General features: G+C 38.6%; 1 protein-coding gene across 1 annotated transcript in view; it reads left to right on the forward strand.

The window, feature by feature from the left end:
• The window catches only part of rem2 (RAS (RAD and GEM)-like GTP binding 2), a 38,003-nt gene that overhangs the window by 10,372 nt on the left and 6,078 nt on the right, over positions 1 to 21,553 (forward strand). The window contains exon 4 of the mRNA XM_041993721.1: positions 14,596 to 14,773. Within this exon, the coding sequence (XP_041849655.1) occupies positions 14,596 to 14,773 (178 nt within the window). The remainder of the gene's footprint in view (positions 1 to 14,595; positions 14,774 to 21,553) is intronic.

The raw sequence follows: 21,553 nt of genomic DNA on the forward strand, positions 1-21,553 counted from the left end.
CTGACTCCAAGGCCGTCAGCAGTTGTGGTGGGGGCAGAGAGGACTGGACAACGTCCCACTCAGCAATTTGTGCTCTTGTTTTTGTAGTTTTCATAAAGCAAAATAAGAAAAAGAAAAAAAAAACTAAGCTTTTGATTGAGGATGTACACACATAAAATCCAAACAAAAAGTCAGATATGGAGACAGATGTCATCCAGCTGCCTCGCACGTGCCCCGGCCTTGAACTGGCACAGCGTTTACTGCCTGCAGTCCCAAGAGGCGGGGCGTCTGGCCTTGTAGAACTGCAAGCATTCTCCATGGGGCAACCCAACCTACACCCAAGTTACCATAGCAACATGCACAGACACACATATACAGACTCACACATACAAAACTGAATTAATCACTCATTCACGCATAAGATCATGCTAGGACAGTCAGCATCCTACACTGTTGTGCTTCGTGCTTTTCCCTCTGACCAGCACCATCAGCACATTGCTCTGCATTACAAACTGTGAAAAAAAAAAACTGTTCCACTCACACTCAGCAATTGTTTCTTTAAATGGTTCATGCTTTGATCTGCTTTGACACAAGAAGGGCTAGATGGAGCAGTAATTTTCACAATTGCAGTTTAGGGAACAGTGCACAACAAACCACAGGTGGAACTTGTAAATTCTGTATATGGTGACTATGCTAAAAAAAAAAAAAAGTCTGTGGTTCATTGGCATGGATAAAATAAGTAAAACACAGCAGTGTACAGCACACATGCACAGAAGAGTCTACTCAGCCAGACGCTTGTGCGTTGTGAGCGTTATGGGTGTCATGAGGCGTAGGGTGTTTTAAATAAGTCATCTATGTGCCCAGAATAGAAACACTGACATACTTGGCCTTGACCTAACCAGCCCATGTTGTCCTCTGCTTTAAATTGACATTGGCTGTTCCATGGATGCCTTACACAGCCAGTTGGCTTCTGTGTGTAGGGGGATACGTGGGCTTCCTCACCCGTCTCTCCTATGTGTTTGTCTCAGTGTTTGTTCATGTCTGAAATTATTTCAAGCATGAATATATCTAGGACTTTCCATTATTATTTGATAGCTTTAAATTGAAATATTTATTATGGACAACAGAACTTTGCTGCCTCGGGCCTCGGAAAGTGTAATCCAGTGACGTATATGTGTTTATTTGCATGCATTTGGGAGGAATTCCGTCTAACCTTAATGGATGGTTTATTATATTAAAGCAAGTCAGAAAAAATCCAGGATGCAATTTAGAGGAAGATAATTGCTGCTGGACTACATTTTTCCTGCTGAATTAGGAGGGGAAAAAATGCCACTCACGTAATTCTTGGAACAGATTTGGATTTTTGCTTTGACTCATGCCTAGTGAAAGGAAATCCCAGAACATTTTTCACTTTCCTCTTTTCTGAGGTCTTATGCAAGTCGTTCTGTTTACAGTTCCTCATTTCCTTCCCTAATCCACATAAGCTATTATACCTAGTTTTGTTTGTTGTATTATCCACAAGAGAACCACTCAGTTTAATACAGAAAACTCAGTGTGAATCAAAATAAACTAAGCAGAAAATCTAGACTGAAATTGACTGGTTTGAATCATGATAACTGAAGTGATTCTACAATATCAAATGACTTTTTTCAAGATCAGGTGAATTGCAAGTGGAAGATACAAATATTCACCATTATTGTTAAAAAAAACTATTTATTCCTACTGTTTATTCTCTATACTGTTACAGTAGAAAAAAATCAGTGCACATTACTAAGTAGTTAAGGCACTGTGGTATAGTATTTTTGGAACAATGTCACATACCAAGCACATCATACAATAACAATACTAGTCCCAATAATATGCAACTGTGTACCTTCTGCATAATTTTGGAAAAACAAGGTACTGGCCTCCAGCTGTTTGCCAGAAGCTGAAACGTCCTTGTAGCAGAAGTGTTTCTTCCCTCAAGCTCAGTGCATAGCCAACTGCTAACCTATCCTAGTTGCTAACTCAGCCTAGCTGCTAACTTAACTTTCACTGTATGGGCCAGTTGCAGTGAGGCAGAATGTCATACAATTGTAACACCCTGGTCTGTATTTTATAGTGTGTCTAAGCAAAAGTCCAGTTCACAGTCAATTGCTAATTTAGCCCGGCTGCTAACGTAGCCTAGCCCAGGGGTTCTTAACCATGCTTATGTGGATTAGCGAATAAACTGTAAACTAAATTTAAATAAAGTGCAAATAAAAATATAGCCTTATAATCTGAATGAATTTGACAGTGGCTTCATCAGTCATCCTTTTTCGATGGCAAAACCAGTTAGTCTTCAAATCTGTGACAAAAGAACAATAAACAGTCACAACAGTCCATTTTTGAGGAGCTACAACTCCCCTTTTATGTTCACCTCTTAATGAGACACTTGAGCCTGCCTCTGAGACACGATCAGATCCAGTCTAGAAAGGCTTACTCTAAGAGTAGCTTCCAGTGCTGCTCTGAGTCTGTTTCGGGCTTGTGGCCACAATGTAAAGTCCTGATTCACACAGGTATGTAGTCTTGAATGGGAGGAGTTTTGCAGCTCTCAGTGCCAGACGTGGGTACTCCGTTGAGGCAGCAATTCAGTTCGCACTGCAACTTTAAATTGCTGTCTGTGGAAACTTCCAGAAGCTGGCAAAGCAACATAATTTTCAGTTGGATCCACAGAAAATTGGTCCCATATCCGCATGTCCATCTCTGGGATCTTCAGGAAAGTAATCATCAAATTTCTCTGCCAGCTGTGAGAGGTGCTGAGAGAGTGAGTCACTGATCTTCACCTGAGGGGAGTTTTCCAAGATGTGAGACAAAAGTGGAAACATGTCCATTCTCTTTTGCTGGGCCCTCTTAGTTCACAAAGCAAGTTTCCTCCTGAAAGCTCGAACTTTATCTGCAACAATCTGTGTTGTTGTCACTTTCATTTTAATATTTACTTTTTAAGAACTTCTCCATGATGTTTGCTAACTGCTAATGGTTGGCAGAATGTCTTCTTCTGCTTGTTAGAGCTTGTTAAACAACTGTCTGACACAATACTGCCACCAAGTGGTGGGAAGCTGTATTGTACCCAAGCTTTTAATGGACATCTGAGGCCCTCAAGACCTACAGATGTAAAACTGACATATTTTTGCAGTCCTCTAGGTGGCACTCATGCTTGGTTCGTGGCCCCATGGTTAAGAATTACTGGCCTAACCCATGATGGGATTGTCATTGTTCCTGACGTTGTTCATGCTGGTATTCACTAGCACACGTTATATGTTAAATTAGATGTCAAGAAAGTAGTTACCCAATTTGTGGACGGGTTAGCTACACCATTTTGTTGAAGGAACGGTATCTTTGAGCAACTTCTTGATGCAAATTAGTTTACACTTTCAGCTTGTTAGCTACTTGGCATGGGAGCTAATGCTAAATATTCGAAGTTCCAATGTCTTGAATTCAAATATTGGCATGTTTGCTATGTAGTTATGTAGCTGTAAGCTATCTTTATACAGCACACCTGCTGTAAGATTCTACAAAAAACAGGAAAACTTTAATTGCCAAAGCATAATTATGATAATATATTTAATAGTAATAATAATAATAATGTTTCATTGTCCCCAAGAAGGAAATCCTCTTTTATAACACACACACACCCCCCCTCACCCCCCCACCCCCCTCCTACACGGAGGTCAAAGATCAGCCCCAGAGTAGCATTCCTGCAAAGGCTAGGGATTTGGAGATTTGGTATTGGACAGGCTTCAGGCTAAAGATACTGACAAACTAAAGCTTGAATCTGGGTCATACAGGCATGTTCACTACCACACCATGCTTTTGCGTATGTGGCATGTGCATGCGTGTGGGGTGGTTAAAGACGGCATGCAGTAATCCACATGGTGCAGCAGTGTGTATGGTGTTCTGTGTTGTGACGTCAGCTGCATTCAGTGATGTGGTCACTTCTAGTTTCAGGGCTTTCGCAGTACTTTGTGATGTATGTGGACGTGAGCAAATGTGTGTTTTGCCTATTCAGTATAGGCTAAGTGACCCCTTGTATATTTCCTTAGGGAAACATTGTATCTTTGCAGCAGAAAGTGAGGGAACAGAGCAAACCTACTAGCTCAGCAGTTCTTTTGCTTAAAGCTTCATCATGCAATCATCAGATTTTTCCTTTGGCACAAGGTTTTACAGCCCTCTTCCTATGTTTGCTCCTCCTTCTCCTTGCTTCTTTTCCTGTCCTTTTTTTGTTCCCTCCATTCATCACGCCTGCATCTTTATCGATCTGCCTGCTCTTTCATTCTGCTCTGACAGCCAGTCAGACTGAAGGGTAGAGCAAAAGCCAAAGAGGCACATGTGTGCAAAGTGCACATGTTTGCTTTCGATAAAGCCAAATGGTAGCTAGTGACTTTATGTATTTATCTGTGCATGTGAGCGCGTGATTGTGCAAACAGGTGGGGATGTGTTTGAGCTTTTGTTTCCATGTAAAGAGCCCTAAGCTGCTTTACTCATATATCTTATTTTGCAAAGCAAACAACTTAGGAGCCAATAAATTACAGTCGTTCAGGGTCTTTGTCCCAGGCAGTTAGGAGCATGCTGTATAATGACAAATGCATGCACAACTACATGATGTAGTAGTGACAAAAAAGGGTCAAATGTGTTTTGTGTATTCTGCCCTTTTTTGCGCAACTGGAAAGGATAATAGTTTACATGCTAGCACAGCCACAGCTGGTTATGCAAATTATGTCTGATAAGTGATTCATTGTCCTCTTTGTTAATGGTTGCTGATGCTGTGTGGAGCCCTGGCATTAAGTGTTTTTTTTTTTTTTTTTTTTAGAGTGCATGCTTATGTATGTTAACATTAAATTCATGCAAAAGCATAATGGAACATGGAAATAATGGACTTTTCACTAAAGAAACTTTGAACATTTTTAGGCAAGCAACACATTTTATGCTTTTTGATGTATTGTTAGATAATGGTAGAAAACCTGAAACCACCTACATGGTGAATTATTTTTTCACTAGTTGATCCAAGAGGAATATCACTTGATGTGATGTTCTGCTCTGTAAATTGTAACCTGGTCACTGACAATAGTGTTGCCCACCTTTGGAGAAACACTTAGAGAGGTGCTAATAAAATACTGACTGGAATTTTATTTGTATTTAAGTTAACTTCTGTCTTCTTCAACTGAAATGTGCTGGGATAGTTATGGCTCATTTTCCAATAGACAAAAAAGGTTTTATTAGTTCTTACAAGGTAGATCTACAAGTTTAAAGTTATAAGCTGTTCTTGAATTTAATTTATTCAGTCTGGCTTCACTTCACCACCTTACCATCTGCCTGTAAAATGCTCACATGCATAAGGTTCCAAGTTTATATAAGAGATTTAGACAAATGAGTACATTTTTTTGTCAAGCTTGCATTTATAGATTCCAACTTTCTGCTTTAGCTGACACTGAGTGTGTATGCAAAAGTTATAAATGAGAGCACAGAGACCAGATGAAGAAGCAATGCAGAAAACCATGCAACTGTGCATTGTTGCCAGTGCAATCTAGTATTTATAAAAGAAGAATCGGTGATCAGAATATGCACACCTTCCGTTTTTTTCCTATTAAGTATACACATTTTGGGTCAGTTTTAGTCCGACCTGGAAAAATAGTATAATGATAATTTTTCACTTTTGTTTCTCGTCTTAACTTTTTCTGTTACGCACTATGCAGCCATGCTTGTAATGGCAGTATAATGCTCGAGCAGAGCTGGAACACCTTGCTAATGTGATTTTAAGAAGAGAGCAGATACTTGGAGGTTGTTCTCCTTTTCTAGTACAGGATGATGAATGGCTCATGCCCCACTTACGATTTCCACAGGCTCTCTCAAAAGGAGAAGAAAAACAGCCAACTTGCTCCATCTGTGTCACACACATGATCATAAACAAACCGATGCAAAACTGTATGACTGAATTTGTTCATTTATTGCCGAAAATTCAGAGGTTTGCAGGCCTGCATAAGTCCAGATTCTGTTATTGTGCAAGATGATTCACTTTTTTCCTTTCTTTTGTGACCCAAACTGCTTTTCGGAGGGTTTTTTTCTCCAAACTTACATATTCTTCATCTGGTCATAATTCGAGAATTAAGATCAGTGAATGAAACAGATTAAATTTTCTCTTCTTCATTGATTATGACATGTATTAAATTAGGAATAGTTACACTTTTCTTTGTTCCTGCTTCCAGTGCCATATCTATTTAACTGAATTACAATTTTTTTTTCTTCTTTTTGTAAGTGTCAGAACTATCAGAACCATTCGTAGCTAAGGATGGGACTGATCATGCACGGTGCACCGTAACCCCATGAATAAGATTCATGGAACAGAATCATACCTCTGCTGCTTTGCAAAAACAATCCATGTGCACATTTCTGTGTGTTCTTTGTTAGGAAAAGACAGAGTTGAAGGCATCTGGCTCCTGGTCTTTGCCTGTGTGTTCATCAGCAAAATGCATTTTTCCCTCTAATGTTCTTTGTAGACTTCAAAGGCTTTTCCTTCCAGGGCTCCCATGCAGGTCAAATTGTGTAATTTCTTTCTGATTTTGAAACCCACTGCTGCAGGAGATCCCTGAGTTTTTGTTTTTGTTTTGTTTTTTTTTTGTGTGTGTGTGTGTGTGTGTGTTTTTTTTTTAACTCAAACACTCTGCTGTTGGGCTTAATTAGCTGGGGCTGGCTAGTCATTTTATATAAATGAAAGTGCTAGATGATTACACAAGCCATAAAAAGTCTTTTAAAAGTAAAAGTTACGTCTGTAGTATGCTCTAATACAAGAAAAAAGAAACATTAAGATATATGTACAGATGTCATTTAACTTTTAACTATGTCCATTTTAACTTTTATTTACCAGATACAAGAACAGATCAAGGAAATTATATCTTTGTCTTCACTGACCAACTTATTTGTGCTTCAAAATTACAACAAACTAAACTAAAATTTAGCAATACATTTAAAAACATTGGGATAAAGGCATGTTTACTATTTTGTTGCACCATATGGGAACTTTCCTAATGCAGGCCTTTTTCTAATGTCTGAATATCGTATAACCCCGATTCCAAAAAGTTGGGCTAAAATATTAATTAAAACAGAATTCAATGATTTGAAAATTTCATGAAACCATATTTTATTCCCAGCAAACATAAATAACATTAGATGTTGACAATGAGACATTTTACCATGTCAATGAGAATATTAACTAATTTTTAATTAGATAACAGCAACACATCTAAAAGAAAAAGGTGGAACAGAGGTAACAAAGGCTGGAAAAGTAATTAGGTTAATTGGCAACAGGTTTCCTAACATCGCCATGTCGAATGGACTAAGGAGGAGACAAAGCATCCTGCTTGTTATCAAACGTTCAAAAGTCTGCATCTCTGATGGTATAAAGTTGCATTAGTGCTTATGGTGTATGCACAACATTCCTCTCCTAAAGCTCCAGCAGCTGGTCTCCTCTCTTTCCAGATGTTTACAGACAGTTGTTGAAAGAAAAGAGGATGCTACACAATGGTAAACATCAGATTCTTTGAGGTGAGATGCCTCCATCAAGTTGAAATTGAGCTAAAACTTTCTTTGAAATGGTAAAATGTCTCAGTTACATCATCTGATATGTTCGTGCCTGGGAGTACTATTGGGAGTAAAAGCTCACCAGTTAAAGTACGATATAAAAGAGATTTAAAAGAAGATACTGGCTCTACTGACTGGAACAGAAGTGCTCTCTTGTCTTGGTTCTAGTTAAAAGTCTGGCAGCTGAGTTCTGTACAGTTTTGAGTTGATTAATAGACTTTTTGGGTGAGACGTAAAAGATTGTTACAATAATCAAGGCATGAGAAGATTAAAGCATGTAAAATGGTCTCTGTGTCTTTAAAAGTTAAAACTAATTTAAAAACATTTATAAAAGGATAAAAACATGACTGCAAGAGTTTAGTCATTAGGTCATTAGTGACCTTGAGGAGGGACTGTGCTGTTTGTGAAAGCCAGACTGAAACTTCTCAAAGATGTAATTATTTTTAACTGTTAAAAGTAATTTTGTAGAGACGCATTTTTCTAAAACCTTTGATAAACAGGAGCTTGGAGATTGGATTATTATCAAATATAGAAGGGTCTAGGCTTGTTTTCTTTGAAAGTGGTTGTACATAAGAAACTTTAAAACAGCCTGGAACACATCCTGTGGATAGAGAACTGTTCAACAGAAAACAAACAATGTCCAAAAGATTCAATAACTTTGATTATAAACTTAGTATAAAGCAAATCTGCAGGATTTAAAGACACTTTCAGTTAGGGGATTTGAGAGAACTCTGAAAAGTAAATTAACTTAATATGGTCTGAGAAGAGTGATGGTCATAACAATTTGCTGAATTTGTGGGAATGGAAGCTCTGAAAGACTCTACATTATAATTAAAATCGAATAAATACATTTTAGTCAGCTTCACTTTCAACTGGGGCACTGTGAGAGACTGGGTTAAACAACTTTTCAACACTTTTAAATAGTAATCTGGGATTATGTTGATTAAAAGAAATAGGATCTGAGAAATACTGAGTGTTTGCTGACTCAACCAGGTAAAAGTAGTGTAACAGCAGTTCTTTCATAGCCAGGTTTTTTTCCCATCTCTGCTCTGCTTTGGCAACAGGTCAGTAACAACATCATGTCTAATGGACTAAAGAGGAGATTTACAATTGTGAATAGTTGCATTGATGGGTTGCTTAGATCTTAGCTTATGGGGACTAATATTGTCTAAAATGGACAAACAGATTAATGAGTCATCTCATTAATGTGACTTAATTTTAGCACATGTAGTCTGAAACATTTAAAAAGAGTATAAAAATTTGTACAAATACACAATGACAGGGATATTAGTTCCAAAATATACTTAAGACAACATCCTACCATTTCTTTGAATTGAGGTTTTAGTTTATGTTTGAATATAAGCAGCAGAGAATTTTAATTTCTTTTATTCTTATTGAAGCCACCACTAAGATAAATAAGTGATGAAAAATTTGCCATATGGAAAATTTATTTCGGCTGCCAAAATGTGGTCTAGTATTTACTACTAATATAAATTCAGAGCCAGATTTTTATGCCAAGTGCCAACCAGATTATCTTATTGCAGTCATGAATCTTTAGCGATCATATGGAAGAGTCTCAGCTCTAGTTTGTGGAAAACTAATTTTAAAAACTTTCTGCAGTTTGTAACCCCTTCTAATCTTTGCACATTGTGTAAACCTACCGGTATAAATCTGCCATTTAAACAGCAAACACTCTTCTGGGAAAGACTGCATCCAATATTTAAAAACCTAGCATTAACATTTCTCTTAACTAAAACTAAGGAGATTAAATCAAACCAAGCAAAACTACCTGAAAACATTAGCGCACCAAATAAAATGTGTCTAGTTCACAATTCTTGTTGCCTAATTCATGTAGTAAATGAAAGAGTGCGTGTGGACATGTTAGTCAAGTGGAATTTGACATAAATGGCTTGAATGGGCTTTTTTATTAGATTATTTCAGTTATTGAGCTCTGTGTGTATTTGCAGATGATTTGAATTTTATTGTATGCAGACCCAGCCTTTGTGTTTGTGTGTCAACCCCATGTGAGTATGGGAGGAGTAGGTATTGACAGATGGCCTGCTCTCAGTGAGAAAAGAGGAGCTGCTTAATCGAGAAGAAGAAAAAGAGAGGGAGAGAGAGTTGGCACTGTTGTGAGTCTCTCTGCCTCCGTTTGATAGAGAGGCATATTTACTCGGTCACAGTTTTTCTCCTGAGGCGTTCAATCATTCCCCAAATCGATGTGTACTCCAAGTTGGTACTTGTTTGCCTACGAAGATTAGTGTCTTTCACTCTTTATTTCTCTCTCTGTGTCTTCTTATTTCCATTCTTTATCCTTATCCCCCCTGTCAGACGGTGACAGGTGGCCAGCAGCTCCCTCCCCTCCCCTCCCTCTCCTTCTTTCAGTGCCTTTTCCTGTGCTTCGTCAAACAGAAAAAGCACTGAGGCTCTCTCCGTGAATTTCCTGCTCCGGGGTTGGATCCGATGGTTCTTGGCCATGAGAGACATTGTGAATTTTTCAGGCGGCTGAAAGTCTCTGGAGGACTGGAATTTACAGTACCTCCAGGGCTGTGGATGTAGGACAAGGGCATCCATGCACTCACACACAGAGAAACACACACACATAAAGCTTTTTTTTCTGAATTAATGAAGACCTGCTGTCATCATAAATTTTTTCCCAACAGAATTTTAGTCTGCACAAATCAAGACCTCACTGATACAGTCTGTTTTGGACTCTACAAATATAAAAACACACTCTCTCTTTCATACACATACAAACACATAAAGTATGCTGTCCAAAGCAAGCAGGCGGATTGGGTGATCCAGTGGAAATAACATGTTTTGATATTGATTCTTTTACAAGCGTTTGTGGCTTCAGAATCTTATTTCCTGTTGAAATATCAATGTGGTGTCTCTGTGGGCTATGGGTTAGGGTTGTGTCATGTTTCTAAATTACACAATAAACAGTTTTATATCAAGCTTACAGCAACCATGAAATTCCTTCAGTTTATGCTTAAGCTTATGAATATTCCACAAATGTTGTTTTCTGATAGTGCTCTAACAAGATTTCATGTAAAGTCTTCGTTTCACTGCAGAAAAGCTGCTTGGATCTTTAACTGCAGCCTCTTTGGTTTTTCTTTGTCATGTAACTTAAAGAGTCTGGTGGTGTCTGGTGATGGGTTTCTGTTTCAGAACAATGTGACACCAGGGGTCTCATTCATAAAACATTGCGTAGGATCTGTACTAAAAGTGTATGTATGCCCAAAAGCTGAAATTGGTGTATGCAAAAAAAAAAAAAAAAAAATCCACAATTAAAAAACCATGCGCACGCACACCTGCAAGCAATTTCCCCTTTATAAATCACAGAATACTTGAAAATGTGCACACCTGAATCAAGCTCACCCTGAACACGCCCAAACCAGCTATATATGATAAATGCAAAGCAGGTCATGAATATCGTCGCATAAGAAGCAACGATATTCATATGAAGCTGCTAATCAAAGAGGAAATCATGGCAACAAAAGAAGAGAAAGGAAAATAAAAAACAGAAACTGAAGTGCTTGTTTGTGAGATGGAGGCAAGAAAAAGAATGTGGTCTGGTGGCCACAGCAGCAGGGTCACAAATAAAAGAAAATGGCACGAGTGCAACATGTTGATGTGCAGGGCAGACCTGTGCCAAGCCATTTGTATTTTTATTTCTTTTTTTTGGCAATGATTGCACGTATTATTTTTTAGTTAGAAGCTGTAATGGCAAAATTATCCCTATTTACCTATTATAGTAAATAATCCTATAAAAAAATACTATATCCAGACGGTTATCTGGATCACCCCCATAATCTAATCACTTGTTCCTTTCCGTCCATAACTTTCTGAGTTATATTGCTGACAGAAAAACCAACAAACCAACGCCCTCGAATACATGACCTCCACTTCTGTAGAGCTAATAAAAAAGAAGTGGTCGGACCTCAAAGTAGAGGAAAAAAAAGACTTGCCTTGCACTGTGTAAGTGTGTCTGCAAACAGAGGGGGCAAGATCCCACCCAAGTTCACACGCATGACCAGAAAATAAAAGCGGGAAACACTGACTTAGCAAAGACTACAGATGAACCCGGTAAAGCTCTGTCAGATTTTTTATGTCATGGCAGTGTGAACTATTTTATTTATAGTTTTATTTTACTATATCATGAAAGCTTGTCTATGGAATACTTATGACTCACTACAAGCCGCAGTACAGATAACATTGCTGGTTTGAATATTTACGATAACGTGGATCTATAATCGATGTTTGGTGTGAAGTGAAATTAAAATGTGTGAGGGGAGTATGATGCAGTCTGACTGCAGTTCACCACCTCACCACCTGCATTCTCGATTTTCTCCATCTCCAAAATGTCCGTATGCATGGGAGAGTGTTTACATACATGTTTACATGCACGTTTTCCCGTCAGATATGTTTTCATAGATCACAAATTTTGCATGGGGAGTGGCGTACGCCACTTTCAGGCCCCGTTTTGTGCGTGCGCTAAGTTATAAACGAAACCGCTGGTCAGCGTCCATAAGTGACAGAGAAAAACGCTTTGTTTTCAGACACAACTCAACAGCTAAACCTCAGATAAGATACCTGTGCTCTGTCGTGCAAAAACACAAATTTCATCCGTTGACCTATTGCAGGGTTGTTGGGGGAGGGCTGCTGTCAGTTGAGAAGTATGGTACAACCTGAACAGAGAGTCAGTCCATCCACAAGTCATGATCTGAATTCATTCACGGATTATTACGGAGAATATTGAAACCAGGAAATTTACCATTTTTTCATAGATAGAATTTAATAAAAACTGACACTTTCATTTTTGCACTGCATACTTCACACAGCATAAATTCACTTACTGAGACACTTAGCAGATGTGGAAATTTCATACGCTTTGTGAATATGTTTTATGATATATTTACTATAGTAAATATGAGTGAGTGAATATATTGTGATGTTTGCAACTCTTTCATTTTTTTTTCCTAACAAATTTAAATTTAGTTATAAATGTGATTACCCCCCCCCCCCCCCCCCCCCCCCCCCCCCCCCCAAAAAAAAAAATTTGTTTTGCTCCAGTCAAACTTTCATAATTATTTAGAGTTATATTTAATCTAATAGCCACATTCTGACCAACAGTACCCAGAACCTGTGGTCATGAGACGTTTTATTGTTTTTTTTTTTTTTGTTTTTTTAAGGAGCTAAAAGAGTCTTTCAGGTGTGAGGTTTATTTAATTCAACTGAAGAATGTCTCTACCACGTTGAGCCCACAGTAAAACCAGTCTGCTTCACCAGAATAACACAAAATCTGTCGATGTTACATATTTATATGGGGCTGGGTGTGTTTTTATTTCTGCCCTAAAGTAGCATTACGTCACTTTCTGACCTCAAAACTCTGCATTCTGGACTTGTTTGATGGCACAGTGACGTCTATTGTGTGCATTTATTGAGCTGTCACTGTCCAGCACATCCCAAGGCTGAGAAACTGCACTACACAAGTTTTTTTGCTGAGTGACGTTGCAGCTGAGTTTCACTTAATGCACCACGTCACACGCTTGCAAACGGATATAAACACTCCGGGAAGAAGAAAAATGAGTGAAACAGAGAGAACAAGAGATTTAAGATAGTCTTTTACTGGCTGGAGAGAGCTTACAGTGCAAGATGGATCCCGGATTAGCTATTGTTCAGGGGCGCGTCACTGAGAAAATTGCAAAAATATTGTAGTTCTCCATTAACACAGTATCAATTATTCCTTCTGTAGAACTTAAATTTGACAGATTTTATGATTTTTTTTTTTTTTTTGTGGATATTAAACTTCAGTTTACTGGAACAGAAAGCTGGGAATAAAATGATTTGAGTACTCCATCAATCAGAGATGCAAAGTTCTCAACTCAAAGGTTCAGGGTTGTCTCAAAAGTACTGACTCCCTACCAGGTCTATTTGTAGGGCTGAAATGTCCCCCTAGGAGCTCTGTTTTGGCACCAGTTCTTGTAGTGGGAGTGTAAAGGGCTGAGGAAAGGAACTACTGAAAGACCCTGGTTCCTGAAAAAGGTTCCTGCTGTTTGTGCTTTGTAATCCAATTGTAAGCCACCCTGTGTTGTGTCCAGACTGAGCATTCTTTCACACATTCCTTCAAATTCTTAGGCTAAGAAGACCTGAGTAAAATGAATGAGCTGCCTGATGGGCTTTTCTTTATCAGTTGCTTCATCAAAGTTTGTGCTGCTCTGCTGATACATCCAGTGGTTTTCTATATTGTGTCTTTAATGAATATCCAGTCTGCATGAGGTCAGTACATAATAGCATGTCATTTTACTCGTAAGTACAGGGAATTGAAGTTACTAAACCTTTAATCTAACAAGATTAAAAAGATATTATGATGCAGAGACTGCAATAAACAAGTGGGTCAACAAGGGATAAGCTCTGCATCATTCCAGGATATGGTTTCTCCTGTTTGCTTCCAGATTTTCCTCTCATTAAAATGAACAAAAGCACAGTTGAATTTGACCCATGAATGCAATAATACAGAAGTAGAAATCTCATCATGATCCATTGTGCACCAGTGAACCACTTTCAGCCCAATGTAGATACAGCTGACTGAACCAGGGAGGGACAGCCGGAGAGGACAGAGATGCTTCCAGGCAGTTACAAGCTGCTGTTTCTGCCAGAGCCACTCGGGCTAATTGAGCCTCTGTGACAGGAAGCCCTGACGAGCTGTTAGTGGGCATTGTTAAGAGGGTCAGGAGATTCAAAGTGAAGCATGATGTCCACACAGTCAAGTTGAGTGAAGCCTCCTCTGCATCCTCTCATGGGACGGTGATAAAAAATTGACTACTGCTCTGCTTGGCATTATCTTTGAAGCCCTTTCAATGACTATTCACTAACACACAACAGTGAAATGTGTTAACAGCATTTAAAGGATCTTCTGTTATGTATAGTATCCACCTGCCACCTGACCTGTGTGTACATCTTTATCTGCTCCACTTAATTGATTTTTATATTATCCATATGTGTGTTTGCCCTCCACAGGACTTGTCCACTCTGCAGTGTGATGTGTGTATCCTGGTCTTCTCAGTGACTGACAGGCGAAGTTTCCACCGCACCGCCCAGCTCCGCCTGCTTCTCAGGGAGTCTCAGCCGCATACACCAATCATCCTGGTTGGCAACAAGAGCGACCTTGTCCGTTCCCGTGAAATCAGTTCAGAGGGTAGGTGGAACCTTGGTCTGTAGCATCCTGAAAATTCACAGCTGTTTGCCAAACCCCTTCCACTTCACACAGGAGGTCTGTGAAAATTAGCAACCTCGTCATTCTTTTCTTGAGCCTTTTCTAAATCAAAACATAAGAAGAATTTGGGAAATTGAGGGCCAGTATTGTATATAGAAGAAGGAATACCCAGGTTCACCTCTAAGATTTTACACATCAGGACATGATAGATGGACTCAGCTGGTTGTTACCAATTCATAGAATTAGGAAAATACAACCTGAATTGATCAACAGCGCATGACTGTGTCATTATCTTAAAAAAAACTAAGCTAAAATACAGTCGCTGTATGTACAAAACCCAAGTTCATCCTACCTGCTTCCATAGGATTTTAAAGAGTAAAGCTGGATTTATACTCATGCGGTGTCTGGAAAATGTGCTCTTGTACTCGAGCGTAAGGTTGCGGTGTTGTGTTGGAGTTGTCTTCAAATTCAGCAAGAAGCTCCAGAAATCCGGAGGCATGTAATCACAATCCAACCAATCACAAGGGAGTACTTCCTCCAGGCAGTGTCAGCCAGGCACTGCTAATGAAATGCACTTGATTAAGTGATCATGTGTAAATGTAAATGCCTCTATAAAAGCAGAAGATTTTACGATTTGCTGGTTTGTAGCATTTAGGTAAGTGTTAATACAATGCCAAGGAGGAAAAACATCAGCAATGATCTTAGAGAAGCTGTGAAGGGTCATAAGGCCATTTCCAAAAACTTTAGGGTTTATCATTTTACAGTGGTGGTGCACAGCTGATCATTTGGGGGTTGCAGGTACAAAACATGGACACCCTGCAGTCACTGAATTTACTATGAACTTCTCTGTGTACCAAAGTCTCTAGAGGTAATATGTAGCCATCTATCACACGGCTAGAGCTCAGGAGATCAGGTCATGGAACAGGACAATAATCCTTAGCACAGAAGCAAATCTCCGACAGATTGGCTGAAAAAGAAAGATTAAATATGTGAACAAAGATTGAGTGAAGATGCAGTGGGACCTTAATAGAGGCCCATAAACTTTTGTAAAGAAGACTGGGCTAAAATTCTTTTACAATATTCTAAGAAAGAAAACATCATATAAAAAATTATTATTTAACGTTATTGTTGCTAAAGGTGGTTGTACAAGCTTCTGAATTACACTTCTTAAGCATTATTTCTGTACTTTTGCTTAGTGCTTATCAAATGTGTATTTTATTCTTGTTCATTTAAGATTTAAGGTAAGGACAAAATCCTTGTTATTACATACTTATTACTGACTACTTAAGGAATGAAAAATATAATAAAAGATAAAGTATAGTAAAAAACTGTAGTATTATATAGTATAGTAGTAAAAGTATAGTTGCTTTTACACATGATATCTATACTGTGAGCTCCCAGACTCTGAAAATAAAAAGAAACTTTGTTTAAAGCATTAATTATCAACCATGTGGATGATCTTAGCTAATGTAGTTTCTGTTGCTTTTTCCATGTCTGTTCTGATAAAGACTTTACTGTCTACATTCGTCAAGCACACCACAGAAGTGATAGTGCAACAGGGTTTGCTTTGTGAGCACAGAGATAGAAAATAGCAGCCCTCTTAAAAACTTTCCTGGTACTCAGGTCAGTGGACAAAGATTGGATCAGTGGGAGGCTGTTCTTGGTCAGTTTGCAACAAGATAACAGAAAATTACCAAAAATAACCTAACTTAACTTGTTTATTTAAAGCTGTAGGAAAGGAGGTGAGCTAGCAAGCTAATACGTTAGCTTAGTGCATTAAGCAGCAGTTATGTAGGGGTTTATGTTGATGGTTATTATTAGGTAAGTGGAATAGTAACCAATATTAGTTTAAAAGTTATGAATGCAGTTTGTTGATTACCCACAACCACTAAAAAGAGCAAGAACAGTTCTCAGAGCGGAACCACTGGAGTGTCAGTCTAAAAATATAACAACCTGTCACAGCTAAGTGAGCAATCTGAGTGCCAGCTATTTCAGTCTGAAATCAGTGACCCATTGTTTCAGAAAAAAAAAATTAAAAGCTGCTGTTAATTATGTCTACTGGTATTGTTGTGACAGACAGCATAAAAAGCACAACAGGCTTAGGAGCAGTGACTAGCGTGGGCAGGACACAGTGAGCTGTTAGCCTGAGTCTGCTGGAGCACCAACAAGATTTAACAAACCCCAGTTTTCTGGGTGAGTGACTCAAGATAAGAAACACCACGCTCTTTGTTTCTTTGTTTTGCCTTTGAAGCAGCTTTCCAAATGGAATATCTTAAAGGGCAAATATCTTGCAATTATAGTTATCTGGTAGATGATGCTTGTGCTGCTGTTTGTAATGAATTAAAAGTCCCTAAAAGCCTGCAATGGAAATATGTTGTTGATAGATGCAACAGCAGGAGTGTGCTTTGTACAATTACCTACAGTATTTTACCCTATTTGTTTTGGACTCTAGGGATATCCATCTTTCATCAACAAAATCAATTTCCTCTCTGTTTACAATAATTTGGGATAAATGCTCTGTTCTTAGCTCCTCAACGGGAGAAATTTCCATCATCTGTTGTTGATGCAAAGGGTGGAAAATATATAATGTGTGTAAAATCTAGCAGTTAGATTTTTGAGGCTCTATTTTGCAAGACTGAATTACAGTGTTTGCTATTAGGCTCTTAGCAATGAACAGTAAGAGTGCAAATTTAAAGCACAATGACTTAATTATTCACATCTTGCGCTCAGCTGTATGTGTAGCCATGTGCGACTTAAACACACAACATTAAAATTTCATATTTACAAAGGAACATGCTCCATTCAGTTACACATCTAATAAATCATGATGACTCTGACGATCTCTGACTTGAGCAGCTGCACCAGTAAGTTGGAATATTTAGTGTTAACAACTGTTGGGGGAATTGTTATTGGTGCTACCAATTGGCTGATTTTTAATCTCTTGCTGCCTGAAGCTGTCATGATTCTGACATTTTCAAAGATGATTGTTAATTGCTTGTTGTTGTCTGTGGAACCTTCTATTGGTCTCAGCTATACTCTGTGCTACAGATGACGATGCCATAAGAGTGAGCTTGTTTACATTTGCATTTTGCATTAAAGTACAGTCTTACTATGGTGCATGCAAATCAATCCAAATAAATCTTACTGAATCCTCTGACCAGAGATCAACATGCGAGCTAGGACCTTGTTGTTGTGGGTGAATTTTTATACAGAGCTGCCAGGCCAACCCACTTTCTGCATTTCATTAATGTTTCAAACAGAAACTGGTGCAGAGTGGAGTGGAATAGGAGGAGAGTCTGACTGCACAGTTTGACCTTGATTACTTTTGGTAATTTAGGTATACAGACACGGTCGAAAAACTATTTTTGTAAATATTAAGGATGCAAATGTATCTGCTGTCACTGTGTCCCTCGGCTCTTTTTTTTTTTATCTGTTTTCTTTTGCTTTCCATCTCAGTTTGCATTATCTCCCTCAGGCAGCACTGCTGTTGCTATCTTTATGTATGTTTGTAGCCCCATATGCGCACAGCTAGCTGCATGTACATAAACACATCAGATGTGCTGACAAGCTCAGCACTCATCTCTCAACATCGTCTCACTGCCTGATGTCAGCGAGGCTGTTTAAAAGTGGGAACTGTGATAAAGTAGGATGAGAATAAGAGGGACGGCTGGTGTATGAGTACGCGGAGTATGAATGGGAAACTCATTTGAAGGAGTGTGTGATGTATTGTGCAAGTGTGTGTTAGGAGAGAGCCGGGCTTATTCTACCGTTCTTAAAAGAAACACAATTGAGTTCTTAAACCCTCAAACTGAGCATAGTGGAGCACGTAAAGGCTGGATCTCATGTGGCAGCCAGATATTGTTGATGTGATTTAGAACTCTTTTCTCTTTTTTAAAATCTTTTTCACACCTTCCTTTATTTATTTGCATTGATTTGATAGATATTACTAGCCTGCCAAGATAATTAAAAACCTCCTTTTTGTTGCTGTTCAGATATTGCTGAATTGACTTTGTAAAAAAAAAAACTGCTGCCATGTGAGAGATTTTTTTTTAATCTGTAACTTGTTGAAGCAGCTGTCACTCAAGTGAACAAAGATGAGCTTAACTTTCATTCACAGTTTCCATTTACTAGCACAGAAAATCTCTATCAAATGCATGCTAGTTTAATTCAGTAGAAGAAGTTGTCTTCTTACTGGAAATGCCTTGAGGGGGACAAAAGAACAACTACTAGAGGAGGAGCTGTCAAGTATTTAACTTAATTATTGGGAATATTTGGGATACTATATCACATCTGGGAAGATGCTGATCAGGAACATGATCATGATAAATGTTTGTATGGTTAAAGACATGATTCACAAAGTTGTTTCAACTCTTAGTATGTTTTTAAATGCAAAAACACCTCAAAAGACCTCATAAACCTTTTTGAATATCAGTGGAAGCTTATTCTTTTTATTTCTGTGGTTGCCATTTAATTTCTCATAGTCTAAATGCTTATCAAAATGGCCATTGAAACCAAGCTAACACTAACCTTAACCTTGCTAGTAGAGTTTGCATTTATTGGGTGGTGTAAGCTCAGGTTTAGCCAACAATGCATTAATTAACTTATTAATAATTAATTTGCCAACAGCAAATTTAAACTGAAAATATTAATCAAACATAGATACAGTAATCACTCGTAAGACATGCCTAAGACAGGTCACGTGAAATTGTTTACATTTCTTTCTTCTAAAAACTAAAATTTGTTCTTTAAATTTGATCAGAAAAACTTCAAATGTTCAGTTCATTTATAGCTAATTTGTTTAGGGGTGGCAATCTTCAGGCACATCAGGATCTGATGATTATGATTCAGATGGCCGCATTTCGATTTTAAAACCATTATTGATGCATCCTTTTTCCGTACTTGACTACTTCTACCTAAGTGGGAACACCTAACATGATTTCTCATATTTGTCATGACAAACAAAAAAGAAGAAAACTCCTTTATCTACTGGTTATTGCAGGACAACATCTGTTTCCACCACCTAAGAGCAAATCATGGCACGGGATCAGATCCTCGCTGTCTTTGGTTGACCATATGTCTATCAAAAATTTTACTTTGTTTTCATTCCATGCCTGACCACAAGCCATTTCTCCTTGCTAGAGCCATCTATTGTCCTACACGCTTGTATGTATTGTATTTGATTGTGTTTATCCATAATGCCCTGCACTGAACCCCCAATGCTTTTAGTTTTGTAACCAAGACCTTTGTTTGTAGGCAGACCAGAGTTAACATTCATACCCCCTAAAAAAAACTGGACTTTCTGAACAATGAGGCCACCCATAGAAGCCAAAGTGCTTCAGCACACTAGCTTTTAAAGCCGAAGGTGCCGGTCGGATTCCACGCTCAGCCATCATGTCTATTATGTGCACACCACAGATTTCAATTTGAGTTTCGCCTTCTTGTTCCTCCACATTGTGTTATTAAATAACACTTTTTTAAAAAATGCTATTTTTTTTTAAACATTCGTACAACGATTCTGAATGGTCCACATCCGAATCGTGATAATCTAGAAAAAAGAAGAAAAAAAAACGCCCCCCTGCCACACACCCCATCCCCCATCCCTACATTTGACACAGTATATGATAAAATTCTGTATGATGATCAAACTTGTGACTTATACCCCTAGTAAAATCAGGCTAATGGCAGCAAAGTTTGAAACCAACGAGTTTGACTTTTGTTTCTCCGTCTTAGCTGTGATGTGCACTTGATATGAATGGAAAGATGAATCATAAAGAGAAGCAAGGAATGAATACTGAAAGATGCCTTTACTCAGCATAATCTGTCTCCATAAAAAAACAAAAACAAAACATAACCCAGGCGCATCATTGTGGTCAGCGATATGGAAATGCCCCATCCCTGTTCCTGAGGCGCCTGACAAGAACGTTCTAATGTTCTCTCCAGACAGACCACACATATTGTTTCTGATATGTGAGCCTGACAGAGGACGCTGACTGGCCTGCCCCGTTAGCTAACATCCTCCATAAAGAACCGGTGGCCTGGCTGAGAGTGTTGAAGTCATAAAGTCTATTTATGGCATGTACAGTGACACTTCAATTCTGCTCTCTCTCACCTTCCTCCTGTCTCTCCCCATCTTCACCTCACACACCAACACACAGTGTCACGCTGGAACATATTAATCATTTGCTTGGTACCGTGGTGGGGATGGACAGGTTCCTCTGGGCTTTGATTAATATGCCCTCTGGCTCTGTTTGCATAATCAACATTATTTCTGTCTGTCTCTTCCTAATGTCTGCCTTTCTCATTTTGTCTCCTTTTTGTTCTTTCCGCATGTTCATTTAATCCGCCTCCTTGGATGTCCTTTAAATGTCTCTCATCTTTTCTCTTTTTGACTCACGTTTCTTCCTCTTCCTCTCATTGCCTCTCTCACTTCTCTTATCATCTGTCTTCTTCACTATCCCTTGTTTCTTTTCCCTGTGTCAGCAGAAAGGTAGTCTCCATCTCTTGTCTCCTCTCTTCTTCTCATTTGTTCTCACCTTTCTTCCCCCCTGTCTCCTCTCCTCTTTTTTGCCTCATCTCCTGTCCTCATTTCCTCTTCTTCCATCTTGTCTCATCTCCTTCTTTCTGATATCTCTTCCCCCTTCACATCTCTTCTTCCTCACTTGTTTATTGTATTGTATAGATCATCCACTTTTGTCTCTTCTCACCCTGTGAAAACTTTTTCTTCCTTCCCTTTTCTCCTCCATGTAGTCTTCCTTGCTTTTC

The sequence above is a fragment of the Melanotaenia boesemani genome, chromosome 8 (genome assembly GCF_017639745.1).
Source record: "Melanotaenia boesemani isolate fMelBoe1 chromosome 8, fMelBoe1.pri, whole genome shotgun sequence".
Classification (NCBI taxonomy): domain Eukaryota; kingdom Metazoa; phylum Chordata; class Actinopteri; order Atheriniformes; family Melanotaeniidae; genus Melanotaenia; species Melanotaenia boesemani.